General features: G+C 36.3%; 1 protein-coding gene across 2 annotated transcripts in view; it reads right to left on the bottom strand.

Annotated features, from left to right (window-relative positions):
- The window catches only part of LOC140746956 (hatching enzyme 1.2-like), an 83,024-nt gene extending 81,329 nt beyond the window's left edge, over positions 1 to 1,695 (bottom strand). The window contains exons 1-2 of one of the 2 annotated variants that reach the window (XM_073079148.1): positions 1,528 to 1,695; positions 748 to 960 (exon numbers count right to left, since the gene is read on the bottom strand). In XM_073079148.1, the coding sequence (XP_072935249.1) occupies positions 748 to 960; positions 1,528 to 1,678 (364 nt within the window). In that variant the 5' untranslated portion in view covers positions 1,679 to 1,695. The remainder of the gene's footprint in view (positions 1 to 747; positions 961 to 1,527) is intronic. The other variant, XM_073079150.1, reaches the window with a different exon arrangement.
- Positions 1,696 to 12,410: the final 10,715 nt, after the last annotated feature.

Raw genomic sequence — 12,410 nt, forward strand, 5'->3', positions numbered from 1 at the left:
AAAAATCAAAGAACCTAAAATTTTGACATTTGACCTCGAATAACTGCCGACGCACACTTCGGACCGATGGGGACTTTTGACACTTTATTTGTAATGGTAAACCCAAGGTCTCTACAAAAATGTAGCTTTCCCGGAATTTTAGCTATTTGACCACTATTTTTATGTCTAACTTGACCGGGCTATTAGTATGAAAGACAAAGTTAATCTACATGAAATACTTAAAGCGACAAATGTATTGATTTTAATAAGAGTTTGATAAATATATACTAAAAAGTGGCAGTGGTAGCCTAGTGGTTAAGAAACTCGGCCTCTCAATTCGGGGTCCGAAGTTCAAATCCCAGACCGCACCTCTGATTTTTCAAACTTATGTGCGTATTAAGAATTAATTATCACTTGCTAAACGGTGAAGAAAAAGATCGTGAGGAAACCTGCATACCTGAGAGATTTATAAAAAAAATTGTCAAAGATATGTGAAGAGAGGAGACCCGTGCCCAGCAGTGGGACAGGAATGGGTTGATACTAAAAAGTTTGATAAATATACTAAAATTTGCATAGCAGAATAGTATTTAATTTAATTAAATTTATGGTTCACAATTTTGGTCATAGTGGCTTCCACATATAAAAGGTAGGTATTAATTTGAGAATGTGACATCTTAATTCTGAAATGTGAGTTAATGGACAGTAAATCTGGGAAGAGATTTCAAAGCACCATCAAATAAATTCAGAACCGTAATAAAATGAACTTACTAAATTCACCAGCCCCGAATTCGAAGACGACGGTGTTGCCTGGCCATCTAGTGTTGGCCCTGATGTAGGCCTTCCTGGTTCCAGCGAAGTCCTCCACCAACTCGTCGATTTGCCACTGATCCAGGATGATGTCACCCTGGAATTTACCGCTATTCTCCCACTCATTGGCCTTGGGATTCATGAGCATGCGCTCAGAAAGGCGGTAACCATCACCTGGAATTGGTCCTCAGATTTAGACAATGAGGTTGATTCACAAAGAAAGTGCAGCGAACTGTAGAACTGACACCGTAATTTTCCGTTAGTAACATTTAAAAGCATTAATCATACTTGATTTTTAGCTCAGCTCCATACAGTTCCCTTCATCAAAAAATTAAGGATCATCATGTTAATATACCCAAAATATCAGATCACCGCGATTCTGTGTAATTAAACATCTATTATCAATGAGGTACAATACAAAAACACTACATGAAATCATCAACAAGCTTGGTACCTCTGACATAAGTAGACACTAATGCCACAGTACAAATATAGGTCCTTATACTGTGCTAATGCCCTTTATTAACAATCAAACTATACAATGTTTTGCTTACCAAGGATCGAAATTTGACAATCGAGGTTTGTATGCCAGAGGGTATGCCAGAAATTATCAAATTTCGATCTCTGGTATGCAAAAAACTATTAGATTGATTATCAATAACGTGCATAATAATAATCAAAAAATAAAAAATAAAACTATTTAATTAACACACATTATCAAATAAATTGACGTCTCCTTACCATGTCTAGACTGTTCTAAGGCCTCCCTGAAGCTCTGGATCTCTTCTTGAGACTTGGAAACGGGTGGGGGCCCGGCCACCGCTGACCCTACCAAGCATATAACGAGTCCAAGCTTCCACATGGTTATTGGTGACCTCAATGCTAGAATCATTTCCTTTTATACGGAAATCGCCTATCAATAATTTCGTTTAATACTGATTATTCTTGTGATAATAAGATAACAAAAACAGTCGATCACAGGGTATTAAATCATAATTTGACAAGTAGTGTGCGCGCCAAACTTCTAGTCCTCTCTGAATATAGAAACGAGTCGCGTCGCAGCGCTAAATTGTAGATATTAGCGGGATGAAGACAGCGCGGGACCCCCCGGCACCCGTCCGCTGCCCGCTCCGCCTATGGGTATATAGCTCCTTAGTGTGCCCTTACTGTTGCTAGAGAATATGCTTGTAGTTGTGTTCGACCGCATTGGGTGTCTGACTATACCTGCGCGCAATACCTTCAGGAGCCTTACTACCATTTCTTAAAACAATATTATTTTAATCATACATTGAAAAATAAGATTCTTTTTATAAAATTACAATACGCAATTTTGTATTATATCGCTCGAAATTATTCATCCTTTTTTAAATGAAATTTAACTTTTCAAGCAAAATATGACAATTTCAGCTCGTTTTATACAATGGATAAGCGAAAAATGAATAAGTTTTTAAGTTTGTTCAACTGCGTACGACTGATCACAATCAAGACCGTGTGCGAAAGACATGTCACTAGATTCGATGTCTCGATTACTCTTGGATATAAGGAATAGACAAATCACTCATTATTAAACATTTTCTATCATGCGGCAGGAATAAAACAAAATTGTTTTAAGGAAGTCGTAGTAAGAAAAAACAATGTGTTGATACAATATTGAAATAAAACTATGATGAACTATGATGTTTTTTAAAAGATGGTGGTAGGCCCCAGAGTGGACTAGAAGTTTATCCTCTATGAATGTAACCTACGTACGGAAGAGTCCGTACCATCGTACGTATGTGCGCAATTTTTACCACGCTTTTATTAGCTTGATCTGCATGTATGTATGTAACGGAATCTTTGAACTCGATTTTTACCCGACTGCCAAGGAAGGGTTATGTTTTTCGCGCGTATCTTGTATGTTTGTCTTTCTTTATTTGATCCGATCTAACAAACGGCTGGATGAATTTCAACAGTTAATGTGTCATTATATTTGTCTCAATGACCCGAGTGTCCTTAGATAGGTGTTAGTAAAAAAAAATCAAAATGGCGGATTTTTGGCGCGAATTAGTAACACATTTAAAAAAAAAAGTTAACCGAACCTATCGAGTAGGGTATCAAATGAAAGGAAATTAAACGGAGATTATAAAAACATATTTGTATATATATAAAACAGTAAGGTGATTGACTGACTGACTAACTAAATGACTTTTTCATTTTTCAGAAATCAAAGTACAGCCTAAACCAAGGACTTTACAGTTCTGAAATTTTGCACACAGGTTCTCTATATAGCTTGAATAAGTACTAAGAAAGGCCTTTTGGAAATTCTACCCTTAAGAGGGTAAAATAGGGGAAAACAGTTTTTTTGAAATCCTTTAATTTTGAAGCAACTACTATAAAATTTTGTATTTGGCTTTCTGGATAGGAACAAGGACGCACTTATTTATCCCCCACCGAAAAATCAACCCCGTAGAGGGTAAAATAAGGGTTAAAAATTAATTTGAACAATCGTCAATTTTGAAGCAAACTCTATGAAATTTTGTATCAGACTTGTTGGATAAAAATAATGAAATGCTACCTCTAACGAGGTAAAATAATGACCGAAACTTTGATTTACTGAAGTTATATATTTTATAGACCGTAAATAGTGATTTTTTTCGCGAAATAGTAACACGTTTTAAAAAAGTTAACCAAACCTATCGAGTAGGGTGTCAAAATAAAGGAAATTAAGAGGAGATTACACATACATTATATAATATATCTTATATATAAAATTCTCGTGTTAGTTACCGTACTCCTCCAAAACGGCTTCACCGATTTTCACCAATTTTTATATACATATTCAGTAGGTCTGAGAATCGGCCACTATCTATTTTTTTTTACACCTAAGTGATAAGGGTTGTTCATCCTTAACATTTTTTTATTTATATGGCAACACAACGTTTGCCGGGTCAGCTAGTACGTATATACTCGTATATACACATCGAGATGACTGTCTGACTAAATGAGTGAGTTGCTGTGCCAGAGATCAACGCAAAGGGAAACCGCTGAACTTAAGCGTGCTGGAATTTTACACATAGGTTCTTTATTAGCGTAAATGAACACTACGAGGATAAAATAGGATAATATTGTTTGAACATCTTTTGTTTTTGAAGCAGACACCTACTATGAAACTTTGTATTTGGCAATTTTACTATTTGGTAATTTTACTTCAGCCTTTTTGGTGCAGTCGGGTTTTTGATTTTTTAAATTAATTACTTGTTACCCACTTTGAACGGTTTGATTAATTTAAAATTTTGAACACTTATCAAGAACCGATGACAACACATGATATTAATAATTTTATTCCATTCTTCTCATCAGGATCGTCAGGATAACGATTTCAGCGTGGTTTTTAGTTTTTAAACTATAATTATTTTCTATTATTTTAGGTATTTGTTAAATTTTGATATTAGGGCATAGCAATACATGCATAGGAAATGTCAAATGTCTTCATATTATGGTTCCATAGTAACTACGACAATAGTCATACAAACGTATCCACTCGCGGTCAAGTGAAACACTAGAGCATAAGTCATTGTTATTAAATGTAGGTACAGAGAAAGAGTCAAGATATAAAAGAGAATCAATTCGTATTAATAGAAATAAAAATCTGTCGCTTCTTTACTGCCTTTTCCTACGTTTTTTTGATTTGGTGGAATCCTAGATGTAACTTTTTCTTGGAATGTTCAATTTTATTAAAAAATCACTATCCGGTAACCTATGTACATTATTAGTTTTTATTTAACTGGCCTTGTCAATTAGGATGTATATAATACTCAAATATTGCGACTGATTTTTAAACTATTTAACCCAAAACTGATTATTGCATAGATACGCGTTTATTTCGATAATAATGCGTACCACCTTAGTGACGTCATTCTTAATCCAATATGACGAACGCCCCAAGATGGCAGATTAATTGTTTTTTGAACCTCCTTGGTATTAAATGAAAGGATCTGAGAAAAATACTAAAAACAATAAAGAAAGACAAACATACAAGAAACGCGCGGAAAACATAACCCTTCCTTGGCAGTCGCTTAAAAAGACGTTACGAAAAAACCTCTTTCATATTTTTTATTTATTTTATATAATCTTAGACTGTCGGAAATCGGAAATTCATCTGCATGTTGGAAGCTAGTTACCACTTTGTTGTCAATGGCGAATTTCTTCTTCCCACTCCAGTGACTATAGAAAAAATACGACATTTCAATAATTCAAGATGGCGGCCGAGGTGGCGGTTTTATTTATTTATTTTATGCTAATATCGGTATCGTTTTCGAATAATATTGGAAAAAAAATGAAAAAGCAAAATGGCTGCCAAGACATTTGTGATTTTAATATTTTTTCGATATTTTTCAACTAACTCAACCGATCAAGCAAATTCAGAGAAGATCGGCTATGACGAATACATAGATAGACACACGAGTAATTTTATGACAGCTTTCTTATTTTCCGTTTCTTATTAAGTATACGAATCATGTACCGATGTATGAATGTGATATTGATATATCAATGATTGATTCATAGTTATAATCCTATTATCACTATAATAATCAATATAAACAATCAACTATGAAAACAGATCTTGGATATGCGATTTCTGTATAAAAGGAGAAGCTACTAGCATTGTGAACATCAATCATCACGTGGAAGCTTGGACTCATTCAATGATATTATATAGCTTTTATATATCATTCATCATAAATAACCCATTACTGTCCCAGTACTGCTGAGCACAAGTGTCATCTCAGAATCGGAGAAGGATTAGGCCATAGTCTACCGCGCTGGCCAAGTGCTTATTGGTAGACTTCACATGGCTTTAAGATTTTTTTTTTAAAAGATTTCTCAGTTGTGCAGGTTTCCTCACCATGTTTTCTTTCACCGTTTAAGCAAGTGATAATTAGATAATTCATTTCTAATATGATAATTAACTTTGAAAAATCAGAGGGAGCCTGGGATTTAAACTTCGGACCCCTCTATCAAGAGGCCGAGTTTCTTAACCTTATCTTTAATATTATCATGGGACATTATATTATGCTTGATAGGATCGTCGGTTGCAAGGCTCAAAGTTGCCAAGTCTCTACTAACTACTGAATTAGATTTACTTAGGAATGAAGTAATTATTTCCTCCTTATCTTGTTTCAAAGCACAAAAACAAGATGATTATTCAATGATTGATTGTTTATAATTTTTCATATAAGTTACTTTCCATCGGCTTATTATGTTTTTATCGGATAATGAGTTAAGTATCTGTAAATATTATAAACTGTTTCGTTTGACATGATACTTTCTTCATTCACTCCAACATAAACTAAATTTGATAGGAATGGAACCCTCTCTGTCGGATCGGAAAATCGCGTGATAACCGACACGAGAGTGGTTTATTTATTTAATTTCCTAATTTCTTTTGATAATTTGTAAGGCTACGTGCCCATGGCTAAATATAACGTGAGTGATATTTGCGCAGGCTCCCATCTTGTCTTAAGCTACTGAGCAGTCGCTTAGTCCGCTGCCATTCGGACAGGTGGTGTATTTACTTAATTTCCTTCTTTCTTTTGATAATTTTTAAGGCTACATGTCCATGTCCAAATAGAAAGTGAGTGATAGTTGATTAGTTACATTCTTGTCTTATGTTACTGAGTCGTTTAGTCCGCTGTCGTTCGGTCATCCATTTTGTTGCTTGTGACATCAATGAGTGGCATATGTTTGTTCATAAACAATTAAATCAAATATCAGTCCACAGTCGATTATGCGTCATGGTGTAATGGTGCCGTATAAGTTATTATAGTTGCCGGGCAACTTTTAATAGTCGCGGTAATTAGTAATTAATCGCTAAAGCGACTAATCTATCTCACTTTTCCAGTTGCTCAATTAATATAAGCAATTCATAAGGGCGTGTAGCCTTCAATAAATTGTTAGTTAGGTAAGTACTAAGTAGTGATGGATTGTCCCTATAGTTCCGGGACCAGAATAGGGCTACGGTATCCCCTGCCGTACAAGGCGACTAAAAGGGGGCTTCCGGGGGACGGCAAGAACCGCCCGGCCAGCAACCCCGGGAAGGACGATGGTGGTCCCATACCGTCGTGCATATCACACCTAGGCGGAGCCCGACGGAGCAACGCGCCAAGAGGACTCCGGTTGCGTTCCTTTGGAGATCCCGGAGTCCTCTACGCAGCGCAGAGGACGGCCACCGTAGGGGTTTTAGTGCAGTAAAAATCCCACATAATGTGTCGCTCCAACGGCACAGGGTACCTTTAGATGATTTCCCCAAACGTTAACAAAAAATAAGTAGTGATGGATACCTACTAGAGAAATTTCTATATTTTCTAGACATTTTTATTGTTGGTAAAAAACAAAACAGTATCTTATTTTTATTCAACAAAATATTCGTAGAGACATTTACTTTGAATAGGTATTTACTTTATCAGGTAATTAGGTATACGTATGTATAATTATCTAAATATGTATAATCAAATTCATTATGTTTGGTAATTAGTCTTTAAAATATTTATCGTAAATTATTTTTTGAAGATCTAAGTCTTTTATCATTAACAATGTGGAATATATTATCGTATATTTATACTTAAACATTTTTAGAAAGAGAACAATATGTTTATTTGACAGTTATTAATAATAATAATAATAATAGTAAATGGTACTGCAATTGAAGATATATTTATAAGAGCCTTAAATAATTTTACTAATGTTGAACCTACACATAGACCATACATAAAGCAGTCTAAAAAATTAACAACTATAACACATTATATTAACTCTAACCTGCTACCTAAATATCTGAAAGATGTGAGCGATTTTGCCAAATTTGAAACAGTATTATATTGTGCAGCATTTACAGCATGCACCTACAATGGGGCTAAAATATATACAACACTAGGAAATACCCATAAAAACAAATCTCAAAACTTACCAAGGTGGCAAATTAGATTACAAAACCGCATACAAGACTTACGAGTTAAAATAGACAGATTAACAGAATATATGAGTGGTAATAGAGGTAAAAAATTAACCATGCACATAGAAAAAATAAAAATACAGTATAAAATACATTCCAAACATGAAAACGACAACACTCACCTTGCACAATTCATGGACATTCAAATTAAATCTACTTTCAAATCGATTACGAAGATACAAACAAACAACGCTACGAAAACACCAAAACATACAATTCGCTAATAACAAGAAACTTTTCTACAGAAATTTAAATACATCACTATACAACAATTAAACTAACACTGAGACTCCCACACTCGAACAATTACACACGTACTGGTCAAATATTTGGACTAACTCTAAAAAACATACAGAAGGAGAGTGGATCAATAAAGATAAAGAAATAGTTAAAAATATACCTGAAATGCAATTTGATGGATAGATATTGAACTGCTTGAAACTGTAATAGGAAGAACGCATAGTTGGAAAGCCACTGGATCGGATAAAATACATAATTACTGGTTTAAAAAATTTACTAACATACATCCACACTTACTCACATATATTAATATTTTTATTAAAAATCCGCACACTTTACCAAGTTACATAACCAAAGGAGTGACTTATATGCTTCCTAAGGACAAAAATGACTCCAAAAACCCAGCTAAATATAGACCGATAACGTGTCTTCAGAATTTTTATAAAATTATTACCGCCTGTATTACATAATTAATTTACACACACATAGATAAAAATAATATACTTGCTGAACAACAGAAAGGTTGCCGCAGAAAGAGCCAAGGGTGTAAAGAACAACTGAATATTGATGCTGTAGCTGCTAAGCAAGCGTTAACGAGGAAGAGAAACATCTATACAATGTATGTAGACTACAAAAAGGCGTATGATTCAATACCACACTCTTGGCTCGTATATATCTTAGAACATTATAAAATACATCCCGCACTTATAGAATTCCTTAAGAATACAATGAACAATTGGAGTACAGCTCTTAAGTTAAATCACATAGAAACTGCACAAATTAATATTCGTAGGGGGATTTTCCAAGGGGACTCTTTGAGTCCGCTTTGGTTTTGTTTGGCACTGAACCCACTTTCAACCATTCTCAATAGTATCAATAGTGGCTATAAAATCAGGCACAATCAAACATCATACATTTTATCACATTTGTTATTTATGGATGACATTAAATTATACGGAAGTAATCTTAAGGAAATTTATAAACTAGCAGACATCATACAATCATTCTCATCAGACATACATATGGACTTTGGTATAGATAAGTGTAGGATACAATCAGTTCATAGAGGACGTTTAGAATATAACAGTTATTACATACTCACAGACGAAGAAATAGAACCTGTGGATACAGACACTGGATATAAATATTTAGGTTTCCAACAAAGCAGACAAATATACCATAAAGAAACTAAAAAACTACTTACAACAAATTTAAAGAAAGAATAACCAAAATATTACACACAGCCCTAAATTCAAAAAATACCATAAAAGCAATTAATTCATACGCAATTCCCCTTCTAACGTACTCGTTTGGAATAATAAAGTGGTCACAAACTCCGGTCACAAACACAAAAAAACTCCAACGAACTATAAATACTACCATGACTTAACACCGAAAGCATCACCCACGTTCATGCACACAAAGATTAACCTTTTTTTTTTTCCTCGAGGGGGAAACCTTCAAAAGGTACCCGACGACGTGGGAGCGAGGCCGGGTTATGTGGGATTTTTACCGCACTAAAACCCCCCCGGTGGCCGTCCTCAACGCTTGTTGGAGAACTCCGGGATCTCCGACGAAACACAACCGGAGCCCTCCAAGCGCGATGCCCCGATCGGGCTCTACCCTGGAGGAGCAGTTTTCGCTCCTCCCACACATGTAGTGTTTACGACGGTATGCGACCACACATACCGCCGTCCTTCCCGGGGTCGCTAGCTGGACGGTTCGAGCTCCCACTCTTGCCGCCCGCAACCCTGGAAGCCCCCTTTTAGTCGCCTCCTACGACAGGCAGGGGATACCGTAGCCCTATTCTAGTCCCGGAACTACAGGGACACCGCGCCAGTGGGCGCTATCGACGCCTACGGCGTCTCCGTCTCCGCGCGGGATCGGCGCGCTCCCTGGCCCGTTCGGCGTCCTCTTTTGCGAGCATAACGCGGTCGCAGAACGCGACCACGCTATCCCACGCTTCGCCAGAACGGACCATCGCAGCAACAACATTCTCCGGGGAGAGGTCCGGCCCTATGTGCTGCACCAGGATCTGCCGCTCAGGTTGCCACGCTGGGCACTCCTCGAGCGTGTGCTGCGCAGAATCCTGGGCATGTCCACAATGGTGGCACCGCGCTGAGGCCTCCCTGCCTATCCTGTGCAGGTACTCACCGAAGCAGCCATGTCCGGTGAGCACCTGTGTCAGTCGGTAAGTGACGCGTTTCTTCCTCTTTAGCCAGGCACGGAAGACACAAAGATTAACCTAGCCAAACCTAGAAGGAGGAAGAGGGTTAATTGATCTACAAAATCTTCACAATAATCAAATCACAAATTAAGATCTTATTTCCACACTCGTTCTCATGATTCACCATTACATAAAGCGGTCACGATGAAGCTGTCATGTCATGAAGCTGATATAAAGTATACACCACTCAATCTTTACGATAACTCTATTCAAAAAAATCAAACCATCACAGAACCACAACAAAAACTCGATGAATGGCTTCAGAAGTCCCTCCATGGTCGACATAGGCGAGACTTAATCAACCCACACATAGATAAACAAGCTTCCAATACCTGGCTAAAAAGAGGTGAACTATTTCCCGGAACAGAGGGTTTCATGTTAGCCATTCAAGATCAAGTAATCGAAACTCGCAATTACATAAAATTCATTGTATATGATAACAATTTAGTAACAGACCAATGTAGTCACTGTAAAGGAGCGTCAGAAACAATTCAGCATATCACAGGTGCATGCTCAACCATTTCTCAGACAGACTACAAACATAGACATGATCAGGTTGCTGCTATCATCCACCAGTACTTAGCTTTTAAATACAAACTTGTAAAAGAAAAAATAGCGTATTACAAATATACTCGCCAAACGGTCATAGATTCTAATAACTATAAACTTTACTGGGATAGAACCATATTAACAGATAAGACAATCCACTATAACCGCCCAGACATTACTTTTCACGACAAGATTAATAAAATAGTTTACCTTATTGATGTTGCAGTACCAAATACACACAATTTGACTAGTACATACACGGACAAGATTACTAAATACACCGATCTTTCAATAGAAATAAAATCGCAATGGAAAGTGAAAACAGTTAAAACAATACCCATAGTTATATCAACCACAGGAGTCATACCACGAACACTTCAGACTAGCCTTAATGCTTTAGGTATCCATTACTTCACGTACATTCTCCTACAGAAAGCTGTCATTATAAATACTTGCCGGATAGTTAGATTTTTTTTTGTCCCTTGAAGAATAATTTACACACTATATATTTATTTTCCCTTATGACTAAGCATAATTACATAAACTTCCAAGTGTCGTTTGGCCCCCAGCCCGCGGCATAGGATAGCATATATACCCCAGAAATGCTCCCATTTCCACCTACAAAAGGTTCGACCTACAAATAAAAATAATAATAATAATATGATTTATTGCCCAAACACAAGAAACAAATAATTTATAGAAAATAATAAGACATAAATAAAGATACAAAGCATAACATACAAAATAATGACCAACAGCAAACTAAATTAAACATGAATGGAAGGGCAAAGGAAGTGGCTCAGCATAATTAATTCAAAAATTAAAGCCCTGGGATTTGAACCCCGGACCCTCCACTTAAGAGGCAAAGTTTTAACCATTGGACCATCACTAAAATACTTATTCTACAACCTTATTTACATACTTTGACGTAGGTACCAGGGCTGATGCAGGTTTTTACTAGATCAGCGGATGCTGATGCTGATGCTGGTATTTAGAAATACTAAATATAAATATATTTTACACGGAGGTATTTGTACGTCCCTTACGAGAATAGCCTGTTTTAACCGACTCCACAAAATGAGGCGGTTTATCAATTCGACCGTATACGGGGTGAATTTTTCAAACGGGCCTTCAGGGCCAATACCGAAACTATAAGGGTAAGCGAAAAATGCTGAAAGGAGTTACGAGGCCAATTTTGATAAAAACTAAAACTGCATCATTACTTTTTTAAAATAACGTTTTCCCTAGCTGGGAATCGAACGAGTTCATTTTGAAAAAAAAATACACCCTCTACTTTATTACACTATCTGATAGTGTTGCTTAAAAGGATCAAAATCTGGGAAGTAATGATAAATGACAAACTAAAGGATAAGCCTCAATTTTAACAAAATACATATTTTTTCATATTAATTTGACAGTTAAGTTTCCGCAATTCATCAATTTAAACATTTCTCATATTAACAACCAACGAAAGATATTTAGCACCGATTTCAGAACCATGTACCAAACCAACATCCACTTCAGCTACCCTCCACTCTGCAGTGACACAGAAATCGGCATTTGTTTGTTATTTTATTTTTACAAATACTACACTGTGCGGTATCTTTGTTCAATAAC

The sequence above is a fragment of the Epargyreus clarus genome, unplaced genomic scaffold (genome assembly GCF_041222505.1).
Source record: "Epargyreus clarus isolate Ecla_fem2 unplaced genomic scaffold, WU_Ecla_fem_2.2 ptg000014l, whole genome shotgun sequence".
NCBI classification, from domain to species: domain Eukaryota; kingdom Metazoa; phylum Arthropoda; class Insecta; order Lepidoptera; family Hesperiidae; genus Epargyreus; species Epargyreus clarus.